At 45.7% G+C, this 12,771-nt stretch overlaps 1 protein-coding gene across 3 annotated transcripts in view; it reads left to right on the forward strand.

Moving 5' to 3' along the window:
* JHY (junctional cadherin complex regulator) overlaps window positions 1-11,350 on the forward strand; it is a 35,438-nt gene extending 24,088 nt beyond the window's left edge. For 2 of the 3 annotated variants that reach the window (XM_081889811.1, XM_081889812.1), the window contains exons 4-8: window positions 1,220-1,890; window positions 4,080-4,368; window positions 6,828-6,908; window positions 9,889-10,014; window positions 10,898-11,350. In XM_081889811.1, coding sequence (XP_081745937.1) covers window positions 1,220-1,890; window positions 4,080-4,368; window positions 6,828-6,908; window positions 9,889-10,014; window positions 10,898-11,101 — 1,371 coding nt within the window. In that variant the 3' untranslated portion in view covers window positions 11,102-11,350. Of the gene's footprint in view, window positions 1-1,219; window positions 1,891-4,079; window positions 4,369-6,827; window positions 6,909-7,984; window positions 8,685-9,888; window positions 10,015-10,897 lie in introns of those variants that run through there. The other variant, XM_081889813.1, reaches the window with a different exon arrangement.
* Window positions 11,351-12,771: the final 1,421 nt, after the last annotated feature.

Genomic DNA, 12,771 nt, shown 5'->3' on the forward strand with positions numbered 1-12,771 from the left:
TCTTCAAATAAAAACATCTTGGAGATCCTGGGCATTGATTGCTTACTACTTGTGTAATACTTGAGGTATACACAGTGGTTAAAGCTTGTTTACATGGTACTTGGAGGGAAGGCGAATGCCTTCATTTTGACTCTGGATTGAATGCAGCCAAGGTCATGAGCAAAGCATGCATTCTTGACAAGCTATGATGCTAACTCTTTTGAAGATTGAGGCACCAAGGAATATTAGGGTGAGAGGGTTCATCAGTATTATCACAATTCCAAATTTTAACAGGCACTAGTAAAGTTGGCAAGCCTGCTCATGACCTGATGTTTCAAAGCAATGAGTCCTTGAGCACCTCAACTTTGTTTAAGGTCATAGAGTTCCACTCTCCCTATCTACCTCAGTCACAAGGTCTATGAGCCTTCCCCTCATTCCTGTTTGGATTCAATTACAGCCACTTTGCCCATATCCCAGTGGGTAGGCATGGTTTTATATGAGTCTTTGTCTACAGTGGTACCTCGGGTTACAGGCGCTTCAGGTTACAAACTCCACTAACCCAGAAATAGTACCTCGGGTTAAGAACTTTGCTTCAGGATGAAAACAAAATTCGTGCTCCGGTGACGCGGCAGCAGCAGGAGACCCCATTATCTAAAGTGGTGCTTCAGGTTAAGAACGGACCTCCGGAACTCATTAAGCACTTAACCTGAGGTACCACTGTATTTGTATTCTATTTCTTTTTATTCGCTTATCCTCTTCAAGAGCTTCTCCCATTTCATCACTACAACCTGAGAGATGGTAGATTGTCCTAAAGCCATCCAACCTGCCTCTCGGCTGACTAGAAATTTGGACCCGGGTCTCCCTGACTCAATTCCAAAACTCTCTCCACTACAAAACATTGGTATCAAATTTTATTTGATAGGTACATGCACAAAAAGGACCCATCGCCATCCAGGTTTAGGGCAGCTGTTGCATATAGTGTGGTAGCCTGCATGGTATAGCAGTTAGTGTGTTGGACTAGCACTGGGTTCCAAATACCCACTATGCTGTGGCGTTTTCACTGGGTCAGTCATGCTCTCTAAGCCTAACCCACATCGCAATCCCTCCCTTGGAGAGGCTGGGATAAAGATGTCATAATAAAGAAGCGTCGCTTGTGTTGCTTGCCAGCATTTTCAAAACATGATTCTTCATGAATGCAATATATATTGAGTTTCACGATAACTTTGTTTGCTTGTTTTAGGCTCACCCATACCAGTGGCCCGAGACGGGCAGAACAGACCCGAGCCAAGCTGCATCCCCAAAAGAAAGCTCCCTCCAGCATCCATTAGGAGCCCAAGTAGAACTAAGAAGCCAGTATGGTGGATGTCACAATCTGTTAGAATTTGAGAATGCTTGTGCAGATTCCAGCTCTTATAGAGAAGTGCTTGATTTGGAGCAGGACGCCAGACATCCGTTGCATCACAGGTTGCATCCAAATCCATTTGCCGCTCCTTCAGCTGCCAAGAGGTCTGGTCAGGACAGCCCGTTCTCTCCAGACTCGGCCAATGTTGTTCATCGGGATGGCAAGCAAAATTCCATGAACTTGACCTTTGCTAGGAATCCTCTTCAGCCAAGCTCCTACCAGAACTTCACAGGGTTTCCTTCACCATGTACTGGTGAAAAGAAGAAGTACCGATGTGATCCTGAAAAAGCTTCTGGGTCCCACCACCAGTATCCCTATAGGCGTACAGTTTCAGAGCCTCGGTCTACCGCCAGACATGGCAAGTGTTGGAACCTCGTAGGGCACAAGAGCTTTTCAGATGCCTACAATGCTAATCTTCAACAGCCTGTAAACGGAGAAGTTTTGTCTTGGAACCCCAGACAGATTTATACAAAGAAGACCCTTGGCAGCTATGTTTCTGGTAACTCAGAGTAAGGATGCAGGATAATCAATATTATTAAAAGAGTCAGAGAGTCAGGGGAGCATTGTAGATATATACAGGGCTGTCTTAAGCATATCTGGCCCAATGGTGCAAAGATGCCTCTGGCGCCCCCCCCCCCCCGGGAACTCCAAAACAAGGGATGGGGTGGTAGAAAATGTCCTCTGCCTCCCCCACCGCCCCGATCCCTGCCGTGGCAGCGGCGATTAAGCAGGAAAATGTGCTGGCAGACATGCGTGGGGCACCCGAGAAGGCAGCCCGGGAAGGCTGTGCGCCACCTTTTGCCAGGAAGCAGGAGGAGGACCACGACAGGGAGCAGGGCAGTCTTTAGCAGATGCAGAGGCTTGGGAGGGAAGCTTCCACCCTAAGCCTCTGCAGGGGTCGCTCTCCTCCTGCGGAGTCTTGGGAAGGAAGCTGCATGCCCGCCAGCCATATAGTTGGTGGGGTGCAGCTGGCGGGCACGCGGGGAAAGGGGAGACTGCTGGCAAAGCCGAGCAGCTCCCCCACGCGCTAGGGCGCCCCTGAGAGGCCGGCGTCCTGGCGCAACGAACCCCTAACACCAATGGGAAAGACAGCTCTGGATATATAGCTAGTATTTGCTCATTTTCTCTTGATTTGTGCCTGAAATTGCCATGAATACGGACTGTGGTCCCCAATTAGCACATAACAGATACTAACTTTTCCGCCGTATTGCCCATGTTTTTACCTATACAATTGTTTTTACCTATACAATTACCTATACAATACAACCTCTCATCCACTGTAAGAGCTTTTTTCTTAAAAAAATATATTTTGTTGTGCTGCTTCTAGCATTCAGCATGCATCTTCATCTCTCTTTCACACACACACACAGACACACAGGCTTTGTTCTCCCACTTAGCAGCCAGGTGAGTGGGGTAGTGGGGAAGGCTCACTCATTTGTTTTATGGCACAGAGAAACTTGTTTGGTTGTGCTATCACATGGTACTTAACTAGCCAGCCAAAGCCGTCACCTTGACAAAGGAACTGGTTTGGCAAGTTTGCTCTTATACATTCTACCCCACCAAATACAGGATTGCAGGTTCTGAAATGACCTCCCAACTCATAGCAGTTTGTTTGTTTTTCCAACCAGCTGTCGTCTTAACAGACTGCTTATTTCCACACTCCACTGCAATATATATCATGGAATCATAGAATCCTAGAGTTGGAAGGGACCCCAGAGGTCACCTTGTCCAACCTCCTTCAGTGCAGGAATCTTAACTGAAGCATCCATGACAGGTGGCCATCCAACCTCTGTCTTAAAATCTCCATTGAAGGAGAGTCCACCACCTTCTAAAGAAGTCTGTTTCACTGTCAAACAGCTCTTACTGTCAGGAAGTTCTGTTGGAATCTCCTTTCTTGCAGTTGAAGCCATCGGTTCAGATTCTACCATCTGGAGCAGCAGAAAACAATCTTACTCCATCTTCCATATGACGGGCCTTTAAATTGTTGAAGATGGTTATCAAATCTTCTCTTAGACTCCTCTTTTCCAGGCGAAACATACCCAAGTCCCTCAACTGTTCCTCATAAGGCTTGGTTTCCAGATCCTTGGTCATCTTGGTTGCCCTCCTCTGCCCACGTTCCAGCTTGTCAATATATTTCTTAATCTGTGGTGCCCAGAACTAGACAAGGTACTCTGCACGGGGTCTGACAAAGGCAGAATAGGGTGGTACTGTTGCTATACCTTACCCAACTCCCAATGCATATGACTACCTAGGTAAAGGTAAAGGTACCCCTGACCATTAGGTCCTGTCGCGGACTACTCTGGGGTTGCGGCGCTCATCCACAGACAGTTTTTTATGGGTCATGTGGCCAGCATGACTAATCCACTTCTGGTGAACCAGAGCAGCGCATGGAAACACCGTTTACCTTCCCACCAGAGCGGTACCTATTTATCTACTTGCACTTGACGTGCTTTCAAACTGCTAGGTGGGCAGGAGCTGGGACCAAACAATGGGAGCTCACCCCATCACGGGGATTCAAACCGCCGACCTTCTGATCAGCAAGCCCTAGGTTCTGTGGTTTAGACCACAGCACCACCCACCTCCCTATATGACCACCTAGATAGGTCTAAAAATGATTCTCACCCCGCTGCTGTTTTCCATGGTCTTCCTTTTTACTTTGTTTCCTTTTGCTTCCCTTTTCCTGCTCTTCTTCCTTGAGGCTGTCCCATCCACTTGCTCACACCCCTGTAAGAGCCCTTTCCCCAGCCACCCGGCTCATCCAGGCGGCAGAGCGGCATCACCGAGAAATCTCTCAGCTGGCAGATGATCACCTCGCTGTGAGCCAGTTCACGGCCATGTTTCCTCCCATTATACAGAGGGGAGAGAGTGACTCGCAACTCAACATGGAGAGATGTGAACAGACCCGTCAGCCCATTCTGAGCCGCAGCAATTCCGAAGGCTACTTGATTCAGGTGGAAAAACAGAAGGAGAGGAAGGAGAACAGGAAGGTAAGCTAGGAAGAGCATCAAGCAGAGCAGGGGTGGGTGGAAGCAGGCCTGTGGTCTCCTGGTGTTTAGTTATCAAGGAATTCTGCCTCTCAGTTCCTTGAGCAACAATGAAAAAGACCCTGATCACCTCCTTCTAAATCAGTGGTTCCCACCTTTAAGAGAGGATTGTGTGTTTCCTTTTCTCTTTGTTTCTCCGTTTTTGTTTTAATTTAGATTACTTTCTTTTGTCTTATTGCATTACCAAAAAAAAAAAAAAAAGCTTTAATAATGTCTTACCAAAAATAAATTAATCAGTGGTTCCCTAAGTAGATGGTAGCACCGGGGGGGGGGGGGCAGGCAGTTACCTAGCGGGGCACAGGATGTATAAATGACTATCAAGCTTTGAGAAGCTGGTTTGACCAGAGCAAGCACACCAGTTGTTTGTTTGTTTGTTTGTTTGTTTAATAAAGCTAAATACCGTAGATTCCGGCATATTAGGCGACTGGGCGTATTAGACGACTGCCAACTTGGGGGTTCGTCTTATAAGCCCAGTTGCCTAATACGCTGGGCAGCTCCGCACCAGGAGGAAGCTGCCCAGTGAAGCCAGCTTAGCATTGCTGGGCAGCTTTGCCAGGCAGCTTCCTCCCGGCATGGAGGCCACTGCCCACTGCTGCTGCTTCCAAAGCATGCTCCCGGCGTATAAGACGACCCCTGACTTTTTAACCTCTTTTCCGGGGTTAAAAAGTCATCTTATACACCAGAATCTACGGTAGTTTTAATTAGAAATTATTACTGTTTTGAATTTTGAGTTAGTATCTTCCTTAGGGGAAGGCACTGAGGAGGAGTTTATGGACGCAAAGGGACAGCGGCCCCAAAAAACTTTGGAAACCACTGTGCTTACCAATCCATTTGCCACTTCTTCCTGCCGCCGCGTTATGAGATCTGTCATACGGAAGGATGCAGGGGGCAGTTTCACCTTTAAGCTGTTGCATCCGTAAAATGGTTTCAAACACAACCATTTATATACATCAGCAGGAAGCCAGGCTGCAAGTCCGAGAGGGAACCATTACCCTTGCCATGACCATTTTGCTCCTCAATATACTCACCCCGCTTCCCAAGGAAAATAAACCGAAACCCATCGGATGCTACAGGATTCCTGAAGCTCAGATATTCTCACAACAAACTTAACCAGGGTCCCAGTTCACTACAGCTTTGATTTTGTGGTTCCTTTTCTCAACAGCATGTCCAGACTCCATGCAGTAACAATTACATCCTGAAACTGGGACAGGACGATTTTGAAAAATGTCCTCATGCACCCATGACAAATTGTAATGTTTAAGAAGCTGGCTTCTGGCCCCAGAGCAGACAGGCTAAGCTGAAATAATTGTCCATGAGTGATGACTCAGATGGCTCTTTGTGGATTGCTGCTTCACTGCCCCTAAGAAGGGGGTTAGCTGGATTAGAACCATAACTGTAGGGCAGATTTCCTTCCCTTTCTCTTCCTCCATATCCAGACTATCATCTTTTGTTCCCTTTTTTGGATAACGGTCTTAACACACAGGCACACAGGCTTCTGAAGAATTTCACAGAGGGTTGCCATTTATAATACAACCTGGCCCCCAGCTTTTGAGAAGTTCTCTTTGCTTGCTTGCTGGAAATGTTTACATTTTTCTCAAAGACAGCCACAACAACACCAAGTTGTGAAAATGATCCTTGACAGAAAGGGTTATCAGTTTCTAATTCTAGTTTTCCTTATCAAGCTTCTGGCCCAAGTCTTCCTTTTCCCCAGCCTCTCACAGCCAAATTCTCTGGGGTTATTTTGCTGGATGCTTCAGAGCAAACAGAAAATTTGTATCTCGGCAGTTAAAGCTGTGTGGGGCAAGTGAGAGCCCAGACACGTTCACCGGAAAACCTAAAAGTAAGATCCCCATTCCTATTGCAGTTCCTAAGTTTGCAATTGGGCCTGTGCAGCAAATTCAGAGCCTTCCTGTCAACGCTTGGGTTGTCTTTGGCTCAGCTGAGTTGTCACAGGAAGCCACTGTTTCCCATACAGGAGCAAGTTATCGCAAGGAGCTCATGTGTCATTCCTTGTCCTCCTCTTGTGCATGCCAGAGGAAATCAAAAGCTTTATTCCAGTCCTGAACAAACCACAGTTTCTCTTGATGTTCCCAAACTCAAGGAACTGTGGCTTGTTTATACTCTAGTTAGTGAAAGCAAACCAGGATCAAAGCAAAATTTCAGGTGCTCACTTGTTCACTAACTTGAGTTTGAACCAGCCACAGTTTCACGAGTTTGAATGTCATGAGGAATATCTTCAAGGCCCCTCTCCAGTTGTTGTTGTTGTTTTTCCTGCTCTTCCTGTGGTCATTATTGATCCTTGCAGTCCTGGTTAAATAAGTCTTCTAATAATGAATGGTGGAGGTCTTTGTCTTTTGCTCAGAAAGCAAAACTTCATCCCAACATCCCAACTCTCTGCTTAGGGTTCCAGGACAAAAGGCTACATGAAGATGGACCTCAAGCTTGGAGGCCTTGGACCGGACTATGAAACCATCAAAGAGAAAGTAAGCAGCATGCATGGCAATTAAAAAAATTAAAAAATAGTTTGCACATCTTGCAACTGCCCTGCAGTGGGCACAACAACAGGTGCAATATTATTGTTGTTAATATTAATATATTTAATATTGGGCGGTATCCAATGCTCCCCTTCCACTAGAACAAGTGATGTACACTATCAGAATGGACCTCTCCTCTCCCCTGAAGCCTCTGGTGTGCTTCCAAAATCGGCTCTGGAGGGACGAAAGGAAACACAAATGCTACTGGGCCAGCAGAACTCCACCAGTGCTGCTTTGGATACAGGCTGTTGTTGATGTTGTTGTTGTTACTGATACTACTATATTTTTAATTGATTTGTTAATTTATTAGATTTGTTACCTGCCCTTCACCACTAGCTCCTAGGGCAAGTCACAACAATGTAAAAACGCAGTATTAAAATCAGTTAAATCAACTTACAATCAGAAAAATTGGGATGGGGGTAGCCTAAGGTGCCTGAGCCTTCTGTCCCTTTCCCTCCCCCCCCCCCAAGGAAGCACAGTCCTGGTGAGACCCCAGCCCACCCCCACTGTCTTCATTTTCCTGGAGGCATCTATACCTTTAAATTAGCACCTGCAAATGGTACACAAATTTGTGGTGTGGGGCTGTTCCCCAAATGAATTCTTTGTGTTATGTAGCAGCATCCCTAAGGGACAATGAATTTGAAATTGGGGGCAGTGGAGGTTTTTTAAGTCAGGAATGGTGTGGAGACTTGGACTCCCGTCAACCCCTCATCAATGGCAATTATGTCTGGGGCTGATGCGGACTGGAGTCCCCAAAACATCTTGGTGGGGGCGGCCTGAGGGAATCTAGACTAGATGATCTGCTCCCATCCATCCCTGTGGTTCTGTTTGTTCTTCCTGACCCAGAGAAACAGAGGTGGGGGCAGGGGCAGACACTGCGTCCTCCAAACCCAGGCGCATTCAAAATAGATCATATTTTCAATCTGCCGTTTTCTTTGCCCTTTGGCCAAGGTATCCATTAGTCGATACTCACCTGCGGAGAATTCCAATTGCAGATAAGTACACCCAAGTTTATTCTCTTCCGGCTGGTTCAAGTGTGCATTACTTTAATGCAATTGAGCTGCCCTTGCGAATTCAGATGGCCTGGCTTTATTGCAGAAGGGAGGAAAATGAAAGTAAACACAGCAGAGCAAATGCAGCCGTAGAGTAGCTGAATGCACATTAGGCCCTGTTAAGAAACATCAGGTGTTGCTGGACCAAAGAAGAAGATGGAGCCAATCATCCAAGAAAGGGCCTGAAAGAAGCCTCTTTTCTCCCCCTTTACCGTGGATGATTTTGCAAGATGCTCTGAGCAGATAGATGGGAGAACATAATCCTGGCTGCCCTTCCACCCTACTGATAAGGCAACAGTCAGATAGCATTTGCAGTCTAGGAGAGCACCGCGGGGTGTTGCAGTGGGGGAAATAATTCAGCAGACAGCACCAGTCCAGAGTACTTTAAAAGCTGCTTTGATTCCTTTGGCCTTGTGTGTGAAATGAAGCAGATTGGACAGCTGAAATGGGAATAAATGCAGAGATCCATAGCTACACATACAGCCTTTGTGAAACCATGAGGTTTTGTTTCTCCATAAAATTATGTGTCAAGCATAACGTGCCATTCTGGTATGACTAGGGCCACAATGATGTTTTATCGTGTTTGTAATATTTTTTGTTGTGGTGGTTGTTGTTATTGTTGTTGTTGTTGTTAGCCCTGAGCACTGAAAAGGTGATATGCCCGCCCCAATATGATTTTTTAAATAAAAATATATATTAAACCATAAAATAAAGATTTAAAGATTTAAGCACGTGCTTCTCCAGACCAGTGGTTAATCCATCGCCACATATGACTGGAATGGCACGAGTGACGTCTAAGACGAAAAATCATTTCTAAGGAAATTCCCACCCACTTACTATAAATTTCAGTAGTTAAATATTGAAATTTTTAATATTGTATTGCTTGTAAGCCACCCAGGGGCTATTTATTGATGGGTAGCTATAAAAATTGAATGCATAAATAAACTTGAGTTTGAACTTGTCTCCATTGTTGAAATAAGGCAGATGGATATACAGTGGAACCTCGTGTTATGTACCTTCCCCCTTGCGAACGCTGTGGGTTATGAGCTCCACTAACCCGGAAGTAGATGCTCCCAGTTGCGACCTTTTCCCTGGGATGCAAGTGGAAGTCGCACGCCAGCAGCATGGCAGCAGCGGGAGGCAGCCTTAGCGAAAGCGCGCCTCATGTTATGAGCGGTTTTGGGTTACAAATGGATCTCCAGAATGGATTAAGTTCGTAACCGGAGGTACCACTGCATAACTGTTTCTGTTGTTTTGAAAACATAAAAAATGAACAACCTGCCTGGAGCATGAGAGGAGGGGCAGGAATGGTCGCTAATAGTCCTGTTCAACTTGATAGAATATCCATGTCATGTCATTTATGAAGCCAAAGGTGAGCTAAACTCTCAGTGATTTCTCTTTAAGTGTCCTATCCACACCCTCAAAGTAAGCTGGGTGAGCTGACCACGTAATCAGAAACACAAAAGATAACAGAAGATAATTTAAGTCATTAGTCATGTTTGTATCCTGTGTGTTCCTCAAGATGTTTGTGGTGGCATAAACCCCATTTCATCTTCACAACATTCCTGTGATGTAGGCTAGGGCGAGAGACCATGCTTTGACAAATACCACCCACTGATCTTTGTACTCCTGGGATTAAGAAGTCCAGCACTCTATCTTCTTCCAGAAGCAGCTGACACAGTGCCCTCCAGATATTTCTGAACCACAGCTCCCATCATCCCAGACCATTGGCCATGCTTGGCGGGGGAGTTGGGAGTCCAACAACAGTCCCTGCTCTCGTCTCTAAATTTATCACCGACCATCACACCGCATCCGTACAGTATCCGCCCAGGACTTGTTAAACAGTCCTTCCACTACTGCCATTTGTCTCCTGACAGTCCGAAAAGATGAAGCAACAGAAGGAATATGCCAAGCAGGTTAAGGAACACAACATGAAGAACATCTCGAGCGCTCGGAAACCGCAGCCGAGACACGACAACAAATCGGCCCTGTCCAGGCAGAAGGTGAGTCAGCTCCCAGAAAGAAAAACTCAGCAAGTAGAGGGATAAGAGGCACTGGATGGCTCAGCCCCTTTCCTTGAGTCAACAGCATATAGGATGCTTCCATGTTGCAGTTTATTGCTCATGCATCACATGCAAGTGGTTTGTGCGTTTTTTGCATCATCCATGCAACACCATTCTCATCAAAAGGCCATCCCACTTCTCGCACCTCAGCTCAATCCACTTTTGCCATTTCTCTAGGATTTTATTTACATAATGGATTTTCCACTGGAAACTTTGAATCCAGATTAAGTGGGGAGACGGTTCGAGGTGGCCTTTTGATGCAAAGACGGTGTGGTGCAGGCACTAAGCAAAGCTTTTACGCATGAGGAACGCCAAGTCGATAAACTGCCACTTGGACATGCCCACAGAGGCTCTCTGTGCTGTAAAACATGCAGTTCACATGGTAAATTACCACTTAATGAATGGTTATCTCTGTTCACCTGCTGCTTCTCCCTTTAAGCAGCATGAAGGTGATTTCAGCAGACCAGTGGCTGGGAAGATGGCAGGCATGGTAAAGCATCCTTAACCACCCACTTCTCAATTTTTTAGATTTCCCCAACCCTAGTTACTTTTCTCCCATATTCCAAACTTGCATGTGGAATCCCAGCTGGGGAGGAGGGACAGTGTGTGAGGGAGGTGGGTGAGGGGTCATTGTGTGGAAACAGAAGCCAGGGGGAGGGTTAAGCATCCTTCCTCCAGCCTATGGCTTCCCACTTGAAAACGGAACCCAGCCACCGGCACTGCCAGATGAGAAGTAGATGCTGGATGTGTAACTGTGCCCTTTCCTGGGAAGCGCAGTGTTCCCCCTACTGTGTTCATTCATTTTTTCATTTGCTTCCTTCAGGCCCTAGAGTACGCCAAGACCATCCCCAAGCCCAAGCTATATGTGTCGAGGCCGTCGGAACAAGAGCCCAAGGACGAAAAGAACCTGGCACGCACCTTAAACGGAGAGAATCTTCCTCCCATTTCATCTCTCGAATCCCTGCAGAACAGGCACGAAAAGGAGAAGCAAGTCGTTGCAGCTTTCAAAACCCTTCATATTGTATGAGACTGAGCCCAAAGTCACAGGGACTGCAGGCCTTCCGAAGCAGCAGAGAACTGGACCGTTTTGCTCTGCTCTTTTGATGGTCGCCCCAAATGCCCAAGGACTGGCATTGAATTATGAGTTTCTGCTATCACAAAATGAACTTTGAAGATGTGAAGTATTTTTCTCTCCTTATTCACCCTCCCTCCCTTGTTTTTATTTTATTTTTTATGTCAGATTTTATTGTTGCTAATTAAAGAGTTGGATAGGTAATGTTCTAGAACTGTCTTAATTTATTTACACCACCTTTCCCCCTTTTACTATTTCCTTGCCAAATCCTTTGCTGGGCCAATGTCATATTACACCTAGGGCCACTCCAGGTTGGTGAGGGGTTGTGGGGGTTTTTTTTTTGGGGGGGGGAGTGGTATGAACACTGTTATTTTCCAGTCAGGCAGAAGTCAGCTAAAGTAAATATATGATTTTGTGCTAATGATGTGTGTTGAAATGCTGCCAAATGCTCAAGCTGACTTGAAGTACCTTTGGAAATGCTCTGGGGTGGCTTGTTTTGAAGAAAAACTGCAAAGCAACAGTTATGCTAAGGTGTAATTTTGGTGCCTACCCCAAGGGTCGCAGATGACACTTGATCGTGAACTTGAACTACTAAAACCTTAGTGAACTACAGGCAGCCCACCCAGCCTAGCCCTGTTTATGTGGGGGTTACATCACAAGGCACCTCACGCGCAGAGCCAGATTTACATATACAAGCTATAGCTTAGGGCCCCCCAAAAAATCTAAAGGGGAAAAAAACTGGATGTACATTTCCAAAATATAAGATAAAAAATACCGTAAATAAAATAAAACCTACATACAGCAATAGTGTTTTGTGTTGTGTAGGCTCCTATTTGTTATGTGCAAGTGGCTTTAGATACCTATGAGGTCTATGAATTACCATATAGCATAGATTCAACACAAAAAAACAGTGACAATTTGTTGTTGACAAAGGACAGCTGGACATATAAAGGGCCCCATTACCTTCAGTAGCTTAGGGCCTCATCAAACCTAAATCCTGCCCTGCTCACCTGTTGGTGAAATCACGTATATCTGAACCCATGAAAAAGTCTGCAAACATCCCATTCCACCCTTTTAGTAATGTTTCAGTGACATCTTTATGACATTTCCAGGTCACTTCAGGGTTCGGTATGACACATATGTGCACATATTGAATGCACGTAAATGGGGGCTGCCTGTACTGAACTAAATCATGGTTTCAGTTACTTGGGCGTTCATTTTGCAGAAACAGTGGCATGGAAATGTCACCCTTCTGTGCCTTCTAGGACTCCACAAATTACATTTAGGAATCAAAGTGAGCAATATGGCTTCCTTAGCCCTTATTCTACACAGTGTGAAACGATTCCCAAATCAACGTTTTTTCCAGTTTCATTGTGTATTGTGTGTGTGTGTGTGTGTGTGTGTGTGTATCCACATTGTGCTTTTTATTTTGAAAATGGCTTGGAGACTGCCTTAGAGTTAAGCAGTATACCATCATATGGAAGGAAGGAAGAAATACTCTCCAGCATATCACTGACACAAAAATAGCACACCAGTGGTGGATTCATACTGTATCTAGTCCACACATCCTTCCACTTTAGTAGGGGTTCTGTAATGCTTCCCCAAGCTTATCCACAATATTGCTG

Source organism: Podarcis melisellensis (assembly GCF_964234715.1).
Source record: "Podarcis melisellensis genome assembly, chromosome: 15".
Lineage (NCBI taxonomy): Eukaryota > Metazoa > Chordata > Lepidosauria > Squamata > Lacertidae > Podarcis > Podarcis melisellensis.